This window comes from Monodelphis domestica, chromosome 2 (assembly GCF_027887165.1).
Source record: "Monodelphis domestica isolate mMonDom1 chromosome 2, mMonDom1.pri, whole genome shotgun sequence".
Classification (NCBI taxonomy): domain Eukaryota; kingdom Metazoa; phylum Chordata; class Mammalia; order Didelphimorphia; family Didelphidae; genus Monodelphis; species Monodelphis domestica.
In genome coordinates, this window is record NC_077228.1 from 59,008,050 (window position 1) to 59,021,227 (window position 13,178).

The following is a 13,178-nucleotide window of genomic DNA, read 5'->3' on the forward strand; positions in this document are numbered from 1 at the left end:
ATGAGCTCTTCCACTCAACTCAACCTGGTATGAAAGAAAGGATCTGACATGCTGCTAGGTATCCCAATGGATAAAGTACTGGACTTGGAGTCAAGAAGACTTAAGTTCATGATCTGAACTCAGACACTTATTAGCTGTGTGACAATGGGCAAGTCATTTAACCTTGCTTAGGAAGCAACTTTGTAGAGGACGTATGGAAAATCCTAGATGCAAGTAGGGGGAGTTTCTTGAATTCCTGAAGTCCTGGGAGTGTTTGGTGTTTCTTACCATAAGGGTGCATGTGGTCTCCGGGCATCTGGGGTGGAGTGAGCCCTTGTCGAAAGGGATCTGAGTTGTACACACTCTGTTCAATGGCCAGGAGCTGCTGTGGGGTTGGCAGTGCAGTATAGGGATTCATGATCCCTTCCATCCCAGTACTCCCTCCACCATTTGTCTGAGCTGCAGGACAAAGGAGAGAAGAGATCATTCTCACTGAGCTGGAAGAAGGGAGAGGAATATTCAGGCTTAGTCTCACCCAGTTATCTGCCATCCTTTACAATGAGGTCTTTTCATTAGAATGTAAGTTCTTGAGGACAGGGACTATCTTTATTTATACACGTTATTTGTACCTCCCAACACTTGGCACAATGTTTGTCACACAGTGAAAAACAAATTCTTAAATGACTTGACTTCCCTCTTAATGCAGGTATAATGTCTAACTCTTCCTAAGATCTCCTTTTGGGATGTTTTGGGCAGTGTGATGGGGGACTAGGATCCTGCTCTCACTTTGCTATGTTGTTATAATCAACAATCTAAGTCTCTGTTTCTTCATCTATAATAAAAAGAAAAGTGATAAACACTTGCCACACCTTAGTCTTTTGCTGTCTAGAGCTGTTACAGGAGAATCTCTTGGGACCCTCTGAATGAAACACCAGGAGCTTCTGCTGCCCTAGTAGTTTTTTTGCAAACCCTTGGCTTTCATCTTAGAAACAATAATAAATATTGATTCCAAAGGGGAAGAGTGGTAATGGCTAGGTAATTGGGAGTTAAGTGACCTTCCCAGGATTACACAGCTAGGAAGTATCTGAGGTCATATTTGAACCTAGGACCTCCTGTCTCTAGGCCTGACTCTCCATCCACTGAGCCACCTAGCTGCCCCTCCCATAGTACTTTGAGGCTTTCTTTCCAATTGCTCTATTTGATTTAGGGGGGTTCTCTTGCAAAATCCTCTCAATAATATCTTTCATTTTAAACATGCTCAAGCTCTGTCATGCTATTCAACCTGGTCTTTGGAAGTTATCATTGTTATTATCATCTAGTATTTATTATGCACTTACGGTATGACAAACACTGTTCTAAGCCCTAGGGATCCAAAGTAACAGAAAAAATACTCCATGTCTTCACATTACACATTAATGAGAAAGATAATGTGCAAACTGATTTGTACTAACCACGTATATACAATATATAAATTGGAGACAAATAAAAGTATTAGAACTGATATCAAAAGATCAAATCTTTCCTGTGATGCTTATTAATTGTGTAACTTTGGGTAAGTTATTTAACTGTGATAGATCTCAGTTTTCTCACCTATAAAATTACATGATCAGATTACACAATCTCTGAGGTTCCCTACAATTCCTTATTGATGATTCCATAATTGGGAATCAGAGGATCTGGCTTGAATTATAGCTTTGACACTAAATGTCTGTGTAACCTTGAATATGTTCTGTACCCTACCTGGACCTCGGTTCTCTAATCTGTAGAATGTGGTGGCTGGATTAGAGAACATCTATTCTTTCCAGGTCTGTCTATGACAGAACCACTACTCAAACTTGGATCTCTTTCCACTGAGCATGAAGGATGGTAGTCCTGAAGGCCCATTAATCCCTCATCTTTGGCAGTTTTTGTATTTCTTCCTTCTCTAGTGGATCTGTCCTATGATGATATGCATTCTTTTTTTTAAACACTTACCTTCTGTCTTTGAATCAATATCATGTATTTCCAAGGCAGAAGAGAAGTAAGGATTAAGCATTGGGGATTGACTTGCCCAGGGTCACACAGCTAAGAAGTGTCTCAGGCCAGATTTGAACCTAGAGCCTCCCATCTCTGGGCCTGGCTCTATTCAGTGAGCCACCTAGCTGTCCCTTATATGTGTTCTTTAGCCTAAGAGGTAAGTGGCCAAGGAATTCATGGGAAGCAGAAGTGTAAACTGAAAACTAAGCCCAAACAAAACAATATAGAACTGCATTCAGTTCAGTATCGGGTAGAAAGACAAGGTTCCAAAGGGATCTTGGTAGAAGATTCATGCTACATCATAGGAATTGAGGACGATGAGATCAAATAGGCCATTTTAGGGAATGCTTCTGTTTCACTGCTTTGAAGATCCTAGTTATATAAAATGGCTTGCACTCACACACAGATGACAGCATCCCCGTTACAGGCATGATAGAGTATTGCCAACCCAAATGTGTTGGCATACTTGTCCATATACCATGCATACCTGTGATGTTAATGAAAGAATTCTTAAATTCTTTGTCTTGAATAACCTCCTTTTAGAGTGAGAGAATTCATTGCTTCATTTATGACCACAAAACAAGCTAATACAAATGATGATAAGATCTGTCTTAACACTAAAGAAGAGAGGGGATGAATAAGCATATAAGTAGCACCCATTATGTGCCAGGCAAGTATTATGTCATTTGATCCTCACAACAATTCCAGGGAGGAAGGTGCTGGAATCATCCCAATTTTACAGTTGAGGAAACTGAGGTAACAGAGGTTAAGTAACTTGCTCAGGATCACACAATGAATAAGGGTCTGAGGTTGGATTTGAACTTGGAACTTCCTGACTTCAGACCCAGCATTCTAGCCACTTCACCATTTAACTGTCTCAAGCCACATTAACACAGTGGCGGATAATCCCATCAAGGATGGACAAGCAGAAAAGATAATGCCAATAATAAGGAATCAATTTATAGTGTCAGGAAAAAGAAGGGTTGACAGGGCACTCTAAGGATGATAGGGGAGTCCCCATTACCCATGTCAAAGATCTAATGATGAAGAGCTAAGTTTAGTGGTGGCTAATTAGCCTTGTACTTAATTCTGGGAGCCAGTAGGAAGAAATGGAGCACTAAGTGGTGAGGAAGGGACATCCACCTTACCTGAACTCAGTCTTTGTGTATTCTGCTGATCTTGCTGTTGCTGCTGTTGCCGCCTTGCCAATTTCTTCATCTGGTGAAGAGGGAACAAGGGGGTTAGAACCTAGCCCACCTGCAGTAGCCTAACAAGATGGAGGATGGGGAGGAAGAAGGAAAGGCAGAAGGATGGCCTCAGAAATAAGACTATCTGATGGGTGAAACCACAGGATCCTGCCTGCTCCAGGTTACAGTTGGGGAAGAGATTTGCATATCAGAACCTCCTCACTTTACCAATAAGCAAACTGAACCCTAGAGCAATTAAGTGACTTGCCAAAGACCATCACATAAAGAGCAGGGATCAGAGACAGGAGCTGGCACCTTTAGATTCCCAAACAATTCTATGATACCCCTACCTCAGGACATCATCTATGGAAAAATCTATTAAAGTACTGGCTGGGAGAACCTGATACATTAACTTTTTAGCACATATGATCCCATTAATGCAGTTTGGTTGTGTCTCTAATGAAGAGAAATATCCTAAAGGAATAGGGTTGAGGAAGAAAAGTCTGTGGGGCAAGGGCTGCTACTGTGGAAGGTAGACCAGAGTAAGGGCCTTAGAAGACAGGTAGGAGTAAGAAAGTCCTGTTTATAGGAATGGGGAAGATTGCAAAAAACAGAGAAGTACATGCTGGAAAGGACCATGTGCTTATAGTGAAATACCAAAAAAATACCAGTCCAACTGAAATCAGGAGCCCTTGGTTACACCCTTGATTCTGCCTCATATTATCTCTATGACCTCGGTTACATTCTTGGTTCTGCCACATATTATATCTATGACCTTGGTTGTAGTCTTGGTTCTACCACGTATTATCTGTATGACCTTGGTTACATTCTTGGTTCTGCCTCATATTATCTCTATGACTTCGGTTACATTCTTGGTTCTGCCACATATTATCTCTATGACCTCGGTTATAGTCTTGGTTCTGCCACGTATTATCTGTATGACCTTGGTTACATTCTTGGTTCTGCCTCATATTATCTCTATGACCTCGGTTATAGTCTTGGTTCTGCCACGTATTATCTGTATGACCTTGGCTACATTCTTGGTTCTGCCTCATATTATCTCTATGACCTCGGTTACATTCTTGGTTCTGCCACATATTATATCTATGACCTTGGTTATAGTCTTGGTTCTACCACGTATTATATGTATGACCTTGGTTACATTCTTGGTTCTGCCTCATATTATCTCTATGACTTCAGTTACATTCTTGGTTCTGCCACATATTATCTCTATGACCTCGGTTATAGTCTTGGTTCTGCCACGTATTATCTGTATGACCTTGGTTACATTCTTGGTTCTGCCTCATATTATCTCTATGACCTCGGTTATAGTCTTGGTTCTGCCACGTATTATCTGTATGACCTTGGCTACATTCTTGGTTCTGCCTCATATTATCTCTATGACCTCGGTTACATTCTTGGTTCTGCCACATATTATCTGTATGACCTTGGTTACATTCTTGGTTCTGCCACATTTTATCTGTATGATCTTAGTTATATTCTTGGTTATACCATATTCTTTCTGTATGGTCTTGGTTAAAATTTTGGTTCTACCAAATGCTATCTGTATAACTTTGGACAATATACAATTTCTGAGAATTTTCTCTTCTCTAGAATGTGAATAAATAGCATACTTCATAGATTTTGTTTTAAAAAGCATAGTAGATAACTCAAAGCATTAAAGTATTCAATTATTATTACTTAATGAATCGGGTTAGAATGGAGGAATGAAGGGTAGGCTTGGAACCTGGAGACCCCAGTTTGAGTACATAATCCATCTGTTACTAGGTAGAATCTAAGCTATATTCCTGAGCCTCAGTTTCCTCATCTATAGAATAGGGATAACAGTAATTAGGCTACTTTGGTAATTCTGCTGTATTGGTGAGGATCAAATGTGATATTTTAAAAATGGAAAGCTCCTCATGCCTGTAGTGCATTATTATATAGAATAGCTAAAAAATCTTATTTCTTTTTAAGCATTATGTTAGAAAAATAATCACAATAGCTGGTCTACTTATTTGGAAGACCAAGTAAAAGGAGACTTTTTTTCATTTGTTTTAGTTAATGACTTACCATTTATATTAATCAAAAATCAAACAGCAAAACTCATATGTAGAGAATGTTCCAAAAATCACACTAAGATTTTTGGGATATCCTACATAAATGCTAACTATTATTATTACATCATTAGGCTTGGTCCTGAATATATCAGTTGGAATACACAATGCAATTTTTAGGAGACTGTTTACAATATGCTTGAAGTAATACTTAAGGCTTCATTTTAAAACCAACAAAATGAAGCATTCCGTTGTATCCAGCAAGTATGTGATGAACTAATATGGCCACAAGAAAAGATCTCTTTCTACCACTATCCTTTTGGGTTTTGTTTTGTTTTGTTTTTCAGAGAAAGAGCAATATCTTGAGGGATTTGGATGATGTAAATTATCAAAGGGAGGTTACCTTAGCTCTCTGATTTTGGAACCAAACTTGAACGACACGAACACTCAACCCTGTCTCAGCAGCCAAAGTCTCTCTTACCTTTAAAAGATGGAAATTTAGAAACATTAAAATTTCAAAAAAGGGGCAATCCATTGAAGCAATTCTTATTATAATATATGCAAATATATTACATATGTTTATCATGAATACCACCCTATTTTCCTTTAATGAATACATTTTCTGGTACACTGGTTTTTAAAAAACAGGGAGGGGGAAAAGGAATCAACAGTTTTGAAAAAGTAAAATAATCTATTCAAAATTATAAAAAATGAGGAATACCAGTTACATGTTTGTTTGGGGTTTTTTTCCCTCAATTATTCTGGTCAATATCTTAACATCAAACAACTGTGGAACTGAACAAAATTTTCTTCTTACCGGATGTCTCAAAAGTCTTTGTGTATTGTCAAGCTTTAATAGCTTAACACTACCCTAAGACTTTTGTGATATCCTTATATGTAATTATTATATGTAGTTATTATAATTCATTTATTATGTATAATTCATATGTGCAATTATTCTATGTCAAGCAACATATCATCAAATCATTGAACTTGAAATGACTATTTTTCCCCTATAAACCATTGAAAGGAATTAGGAATGAGGAGGATAGAAGGTAGATAGAAAAATGGAAGAGACATTTTATAACAAGGTCAGGGGAAGGACAATGCTTGTCTGAAAATATGGAAACATACATCCCTTCTTGTTTCACACTTAGCTTTAAGCTCAGATTTGGAACATACACTAGATCTCCAAATGGGCAACATTTAATAAGTTTGATGCCATGTAGCAATCTGAACTCAACAGAACTATAAATTATTAGTAAATACTCCAGAAAAGGTCAGTGTCAATATCTTTCTAAAGAACTGGCTAATGGCCAGAAATTGTCATCCAAAGCATTAGAAAAATCCCCTTCTTTCATTTTAATTTACCAAGCTCATCTCATTAAAAAAAAAAGCAATTATTAACTCAAAGGTTTGAAATACCTTAAGGAGGTGTTTTCTGGGGTTTGAGTTTACATTGAACATTGGCCAACTCTTCCCAAAGATGTGGAACACTAGTCCATTGCTGAATATTAGCTGTAACACATTTAACAGACACACAGAGCTTGGGGGTTTCTGTGAAAATTACCTTTAAAAAGGATTTACTGCTTTTTGTTTTATGGTTTACATTATGCATTTTAATTGGCTTTGAATGTTGCCGTGTCTTTTTCTTGACTTATTTGGAGACATCACAGCATAGTAGAATGAGTGCCATTCTTGGAGTTAGCAGGAAGCTAGGTTCAAGATGCTATTTCTGATGCTCACTCTCAATATAATGAGGCAAACAACTTAGCCTCTAATCCCCATCTATAAAAGGGGAATGATAATACTCCTTGGGATTTTCTAATGGCATGCTTTACATTATGCTTTGTGCTATAGTTGGTCTAATGTAGAGGTGTCAGACATGTTGCCTATGGGCTGCAGAAACCACCCAACACCTTTAAGTAATATCAAAAAATTTCATAGCCAGATTCTCTGATACAGATCTCAATCCTCAGACATATAGAGAACTGAGTCAAATTTATATAAATTATAGGCATTCGCCAATTAGTAAATGGTCAAAGATATGAACAGGCAGTTTTTAGAAAAAGAAATAAAGACTATTTATAGTCATGAAAAATGCTCTGAATCAATATTAATCAGAGAAATGAAAGTTAAAACAACTCTGAGACTTGAAAACTCAGAAAACTTAGAAAAATACATAGCTGGTCTTTCTCATCTTTTATGATAGTTTCAAATAAATAGGTAATTCTTTTTTAGTGTTACACTATGGTGGCTTAATCACTAGGGCTCTTGACTCTGGGAGAGGCCCAGGATGAGTGAGGAAATGTTAAAATAATCCAAAGTTTTTGAAACAGAGAATAGATGTAGCTAATAAAGGGATAGGTTAAGAGTTTGCATCCTTACATGCCATGATTAAGCATTTTAGTGGAAAGGAGCAGAAAGTGAAAATGGAAAGTTATATTATGTTCTGTTTATGTTATGGCAAAACCTGTCACTTATCTATTAATTAGTCATGGATGACTTCTTGGAAGAAGTGGGATTTTAGAAATAAGTTATTTCTCTTAGAGGATCAAAAAGAAGCATCATCGGAGAGAAGAGTAAGGAAAGAAGATCTTCCTGATATTTTTGGACAGGTGCAGGAAGGAGATGAAACCAATGTTTAAATTAATTTTTCCACCTGTCATGATTTTCTATTAACCAAGCTTTCCCTAACTCTTGACCATGTTTGCTGTCTGTATATGTGCTTAGACCTCACAGAACTCTTTGCCAACACACCCCTTTAATGCATTTATATAATTTATATGAATGTGTGTGTGTCTGTGTGAATGTTTATTTTGGATCCTCCCACTAGGCTCTATGCTTGTATCCTATCCAGGATCTTGACTTATCTAAACTTCACGTTTTCCCAGGACAGTGTTTTGTATAAAAGAAGTATTTAAATATTTATTTAATTAACAAACAGATGAATGAATGAAATGAGGGTAGAGTGTGTACCTAGGAGAGGAGGAGAATATATGTGGGAGCAATTTTCAAACTAGATTTAAGAGGGCTTGTACTGTTTAGGGTTAGACAAGTCTTCCTTTATTCCTTATCAGAGAGAGATGACATAGATAGGAATAATTATTTCCCCTTTCTTCCTTATAATACCTTCCTGCATGGCTTGGAGGAGACTTCAAATGAAGCCTTGAATGCTCTCCGCTGCTGGGTGGTCAGGATGGTCCTGGGGCGTTTGGGGCGTTTGTGGTCCTTGCCATCCTCTGCAACCCCTTTCCCTGCCCCGTGACCCGCCTTGCAAAGGCTGTCATCATCATCACTTTTACCTGAAAGAGACAGGAATATAGAGAACCTATCAAAAACTCTCATTGGGATTCAGGGGGATTTTTTTGCCCCCGAATTATTACCCCAATCCCTCAGCCATAGAACTGATTTCATTTATAGTCTAAGAGTAGGGGACTATAAGGTAAGAGTTCAGAGAATCAGAAAATGCAATTCCTATTTAAACACACACACACACACACACACACACACACACACACACACACACACACACACACATACACTCCCCACCCCTGGCTGGAAGCCTGTTAGGATGGGTGCCTTTGGTTGTTGTTTATTATAATTGCTCTAAAAGGATTGTGGGCTTTGTGATGTAAGATACTCTAGAGGTTATCTAGTCCAAACTGAGATCAAGCTAGGTGAAAATAACTTGCCCCTAGTCAGGCAGGTAGTCAGGTCAAGCTGGAATTCAATCCAGATCCTCCAACTGCAAATTCATAGTTCTTTCCATGGTGCCACATGACTATGGTACTATAAGATTATTGTGTCTTTAGAAGCATCATGTTTACAAATTCAGTAGCTGTCAACCAAGTGAAGAGTGGTGCCCTCTGATCAGTAGATTCAACCTTTAGGTTACCCCTCTACTCGTGGATAATATAAAGTATGCTATCCTCTTTCATTGACTTATAGACTTTGTAAAGGTATCAAAGGGGCAGCTAGGGGGCTCAGTGTATTGAGAGCAAAGCCTAGAGATGGGAAATCCTGGGTTCAGATACTGCCCAGCTTGGTGACCCTGAAGAAGTCACTTAACCCCCATTGCCTAGCCCTTACCATTCTTCTCTCTTGGAACCAATATGTAGTATTGATTCTAGGATGGAAAGTAAGGGTTTAATAAAAGAGAAAGATATCAGATAATTTTAGAACAACTTTTTTTCTATAAAACATAATTATTAGGGGAAATGGTTTAGTATTTGGCATGAGCAATTTATAAACAATAAGATATAATATAGATGAAGTCTGAAAAGAGATATTTAACTGCCTGAGTGCAAGATGTAGAAGATGGTCTTTTTCTCTCTCGATGTAATTGTTACCTATCACAGTTGCTCAGTTGTGTCTCTCAGTGAACCCATTTGGGATTTTCTTGGCAAAGATTCTGGAGCAATTTTCCATTTCCTTCTCCAGTTCATTTTACAGATGAGAAAACTGAGGCAAAGAGCGTTAAATGGATTGTCCACGATCACACTTCTAGAAAGTGTCTGGGGCCAGTTTGGAGCTCAGGAAGAAAAGTCTTCTTTCCTATGGGCCTGGCACTCTATCCACTGTGCTACCTAACTGCGGACCCCAGAATAACTTACTCTAAAACTAGTAGTCTCCCCTGCTGAAGGTTTGAATATTCTCTTAATCTTAGTCAGGAAAAAGGTGCTTCTAGACTCAAAAGTGTCATAAAAACATACTTGGTTTACCTATTTAATTATTCCAGCTTTTATTAGTGGTGAGTTAGTAAGTATTTAGCAACTGGCTCTTCAGGGGAAAAATATACCCACAGAAAACTTTAAAATTTAATCTACTTTATTAACATTTTCTCCACCATTTTCTTGAGTTTAGATAATCAACAGAACAATAAAACAACCTTGATCTGTAGTGTTTGCCAATTTCTGAGGTGTAAACACTCACATTGAAAATTTAATAATTCACTCATATGAGTGGTTCCAACTGACTATTACACACCCCTGAGCTTGACCCTTATCCAATTTTATTACTAGTTACTATCAATAACTTGGATGAGTTTCTCTGAAAAAAAAATTGGGGTTTTTTTTAGTGAGTGGTAAAGAAGTCCTAGAAAAGAAAAAGGCTTTCCTGACAGTGAATCCTAATATTTAAAGGCTGAAGTTTTCAAATAAATTTGTTCTGTTTTGTCCTATTTGCTAAAGTAGAAGCACGATCTGGGAATAGAAAGAAAGAAAACAGGCTTCTGACTAGCTCCTAACATCAGTTATCCCAAAATGGAATAGGCTGCCATCAGCATGGGTGGGAGCCTATCACTATTGGTCTTCACATAGAGGCTAGATATTTGTTCAGGATATTGTAGTGGGGAACTCTTGGTCAGGTGGGGGGTTGTACTAAATTGAAAAAGGATGCTGTTCAGTTTTGTGACTGATCCCTTTGTGTCCTCCTGTCCCACAAAGAGTGATTTCCCAGTGCATCACCAATCGGGAATTATTCCCTCAGTTCTCAGTTCCTGGCCCCTTGGCCCATCTCTGCCACCAACAATATATGACTTAGAACTTGTGTCAGCTTCTGTGACTCCCAGATTTCTCATCCACTCAATCTTCCCCTCCCAAAAGCATAGATATCTGCATACATTTATATTGTTTACCTCTTAGCTAAATTCTTTCATTTCTGAGGTTTGTTAGCTTTGGCTTTCTTCCAAAACTAAATGATTTGTTTTTTTAAAGGATGATGCTTTTTTGCTTGTTTCTTTGAATTAAAAAAAACATACTTGTATCAATACATGCCCTACATTGATTTTCTCATAAAATTTCATTCCCTTAACTATGATCCCTCTTAAAATATGCATCCACTTGGAAGATAATGATATCAATCATTTATACCTGAGTGTGAATGAGTATTTGACACTTTCCTGCCTTTTTGTGCTGGATGGAGGAAAAGAGAATATGATAGAACAGAGTGCCTAGTGATGGGTAGTAGAGAAGAGGGAATCACTGAGAGAGGCAAAGAGGTTTAGAACTCCTCAAACAGATTCCTTTTTTTTTTTTTCATAATTTTGCTTGGCGCTAACCCTACTCAATAATCCTGGTAGTTTGGTCCTCTTTCAGCCAGTGATCCTCCTTTAAATCTATTCTCTTTAAGTACAAATAAATAGAACTGATTATTTGGCAACATAAAAAAAGAAGACAGAATATTAGATTTAAAGTAAGAGAACAGGAACTGGAATCTTAGTTGTGCTATTTACTCTGGGTGACTTCAAGCAAGTCACCTGTATCTCACTACAGCTCACTTGAGAAAGCTGATCTCCAATGTCCATGTCAGTTCAAAATGTGAGGATCCTCTCAGTCTTTTCTTTGGGGTTTCTAAGAGTGTCTGATCACATACTGGGTGGCCTGTGATCAGACATAGCACCTGAATATGTAGGACGATTGGAGTTATGGATAGGCTACCACTCAATAAACTCTTATGTCACTCTGTTTTCTCCATGGTCAAATATAAAATATGTAGCATCTGAAACCCTTTACAATCCTTCTTACTCTTTCAATTTTCTTGGGCACTTAGATGGCACAATGGATAGAGTTCAAGATCTGAAGTTAGGAAAACTCATCTTCCTAAATTCAAATCTGGCCTCAGATACTTAATATTTGTGTGACGCTAAGTAAGTCCCTTCCCCCTGTTTGCCTCAGTTCTTCATCTGTAAAAAATATGCTGGAGAAAGAAATGGCGATCCACTTCAGTATTTTTGCCACAAAAACCCCAAATAGAGTCATGAAAAAAAATCCATGTTAAGAAATGTTTCTGATGGATTTGGTGGTCTAGTCATTGAATTTTAGAGTTGGAAGAAATATAAAAGATGACCTCATCCAACTCCCTATCCTGTGTAGGAAAATCCACATTCCTGAGTTGTAATCATCTAGTTCTTCATCGCAGGTCTGAGTTTCCTCACCACTAAACATTTTTTCTTGCTCTTGTGTAGAAGGAGGGGGAGGAGAAGAAAAAGGAGAGAATGAAGAAGAGGAAGAGGAGGAAGAAGAGGAAAAGGAAGAAGATGAGGAGAAGGAAGAGAAGGAAAAGAAGGAGGAAGAGGAAGCGACAAGTAAGAATGGAGATTTTGTACAAAGGTAGGACTCTCTTCTGACTGCTAGTTTCTTTCCCCACCTCCTCACCTCCCTCACAAGGCAATGTGGTCATGGAATGAGACAGGATGAAAGGATGTAAGATAAGAGTCTGTCCGCACAACGTATCTGAATTGTGGGCTTGTGAGTTCTCTTCTGGGTTTTATCCCAGATGGAGATCACACAGGGAGGAGGAGTGCACTGAGTGACCTAGTAGAATATTTGAGATAGGGTAGTCTCTGTTCTATTGAAAGGTTTAAAGCAGCTGCCGCACTACCCTTGCCCTGATGCTTGGGCAGCATATCATTCTTGGTCAAACTGGTAAGAACCCAGCATATCTCACAAGCTCAGCATTTTGCCAAGGGAAAGGGATATGCTAGAACATTGTTTACATCTCCTGGTGCGGTACAAAAATGATGGAAGGGAGAAAGATGGCAAAGGGGGAGGGGGGATCAAACAACAAATGGAAAGAAGGCCCCTCTCCTGGCTCCAAGGCTCCCCATCCAGATCTACTCATCATAATTTACTCCGACACTCCCAGAATGAGATGAAAAGAACTCCACTTGTTGCTCTCTGACAGTCGATGTCAGCAGAACTGGAGGCGATTTCATCACAAATGCAGCATAAATCTGATTCCTGAAGGGAAAGTCCAAAGATTAAGTCTCCAGGCATTCTCCTACCAGGTGGAGATGAATTTGTTCTGAGCAAAGTTTGAACTTGTATCCCAAGGCCTTTTCTCCCCCAACTTCTTGTAAAAATGCTAGTTCTGGTACCAGTAAACCCCTCTTTATGCCTGTTCCTCCCACTCATTTATGACATCAACAGCCACAGAT

General features: G+C 38.5%; 1 protein-coding gene across 1 annotated transcript in view; it reads right to left on the bottom strand.

The window, feature by feature from the left end:
- Positions 1–13,178, bottom strand: part of LMX1A (LIM homeobox transcription factor 1 alpha) — a 193,692-nt gene that overhangs the window by 4,996 nt on the left and 175,518 nt on the right. The window contains exons 5-8 of the mRNA XM_001363575.3: positions 8,372–8,544; positions 5,643–5,720; positions 3,144–3,213; positions 268–438 (exon numbers count right to left, since the gene is read on the bottom strand). Coding sequence (XP_001363612.1) covers positions 268–438; positions 3,144–3,213; positions 5,643–5,720; positions 8,372–8,544 — 492 coding nt within the window. The remainder of the gene's footprint in view (positions 1–267; positions 439–3,143; positions 3,214–5,642; positions 5,721–8,371; positions 8,545–13,178) is intronic.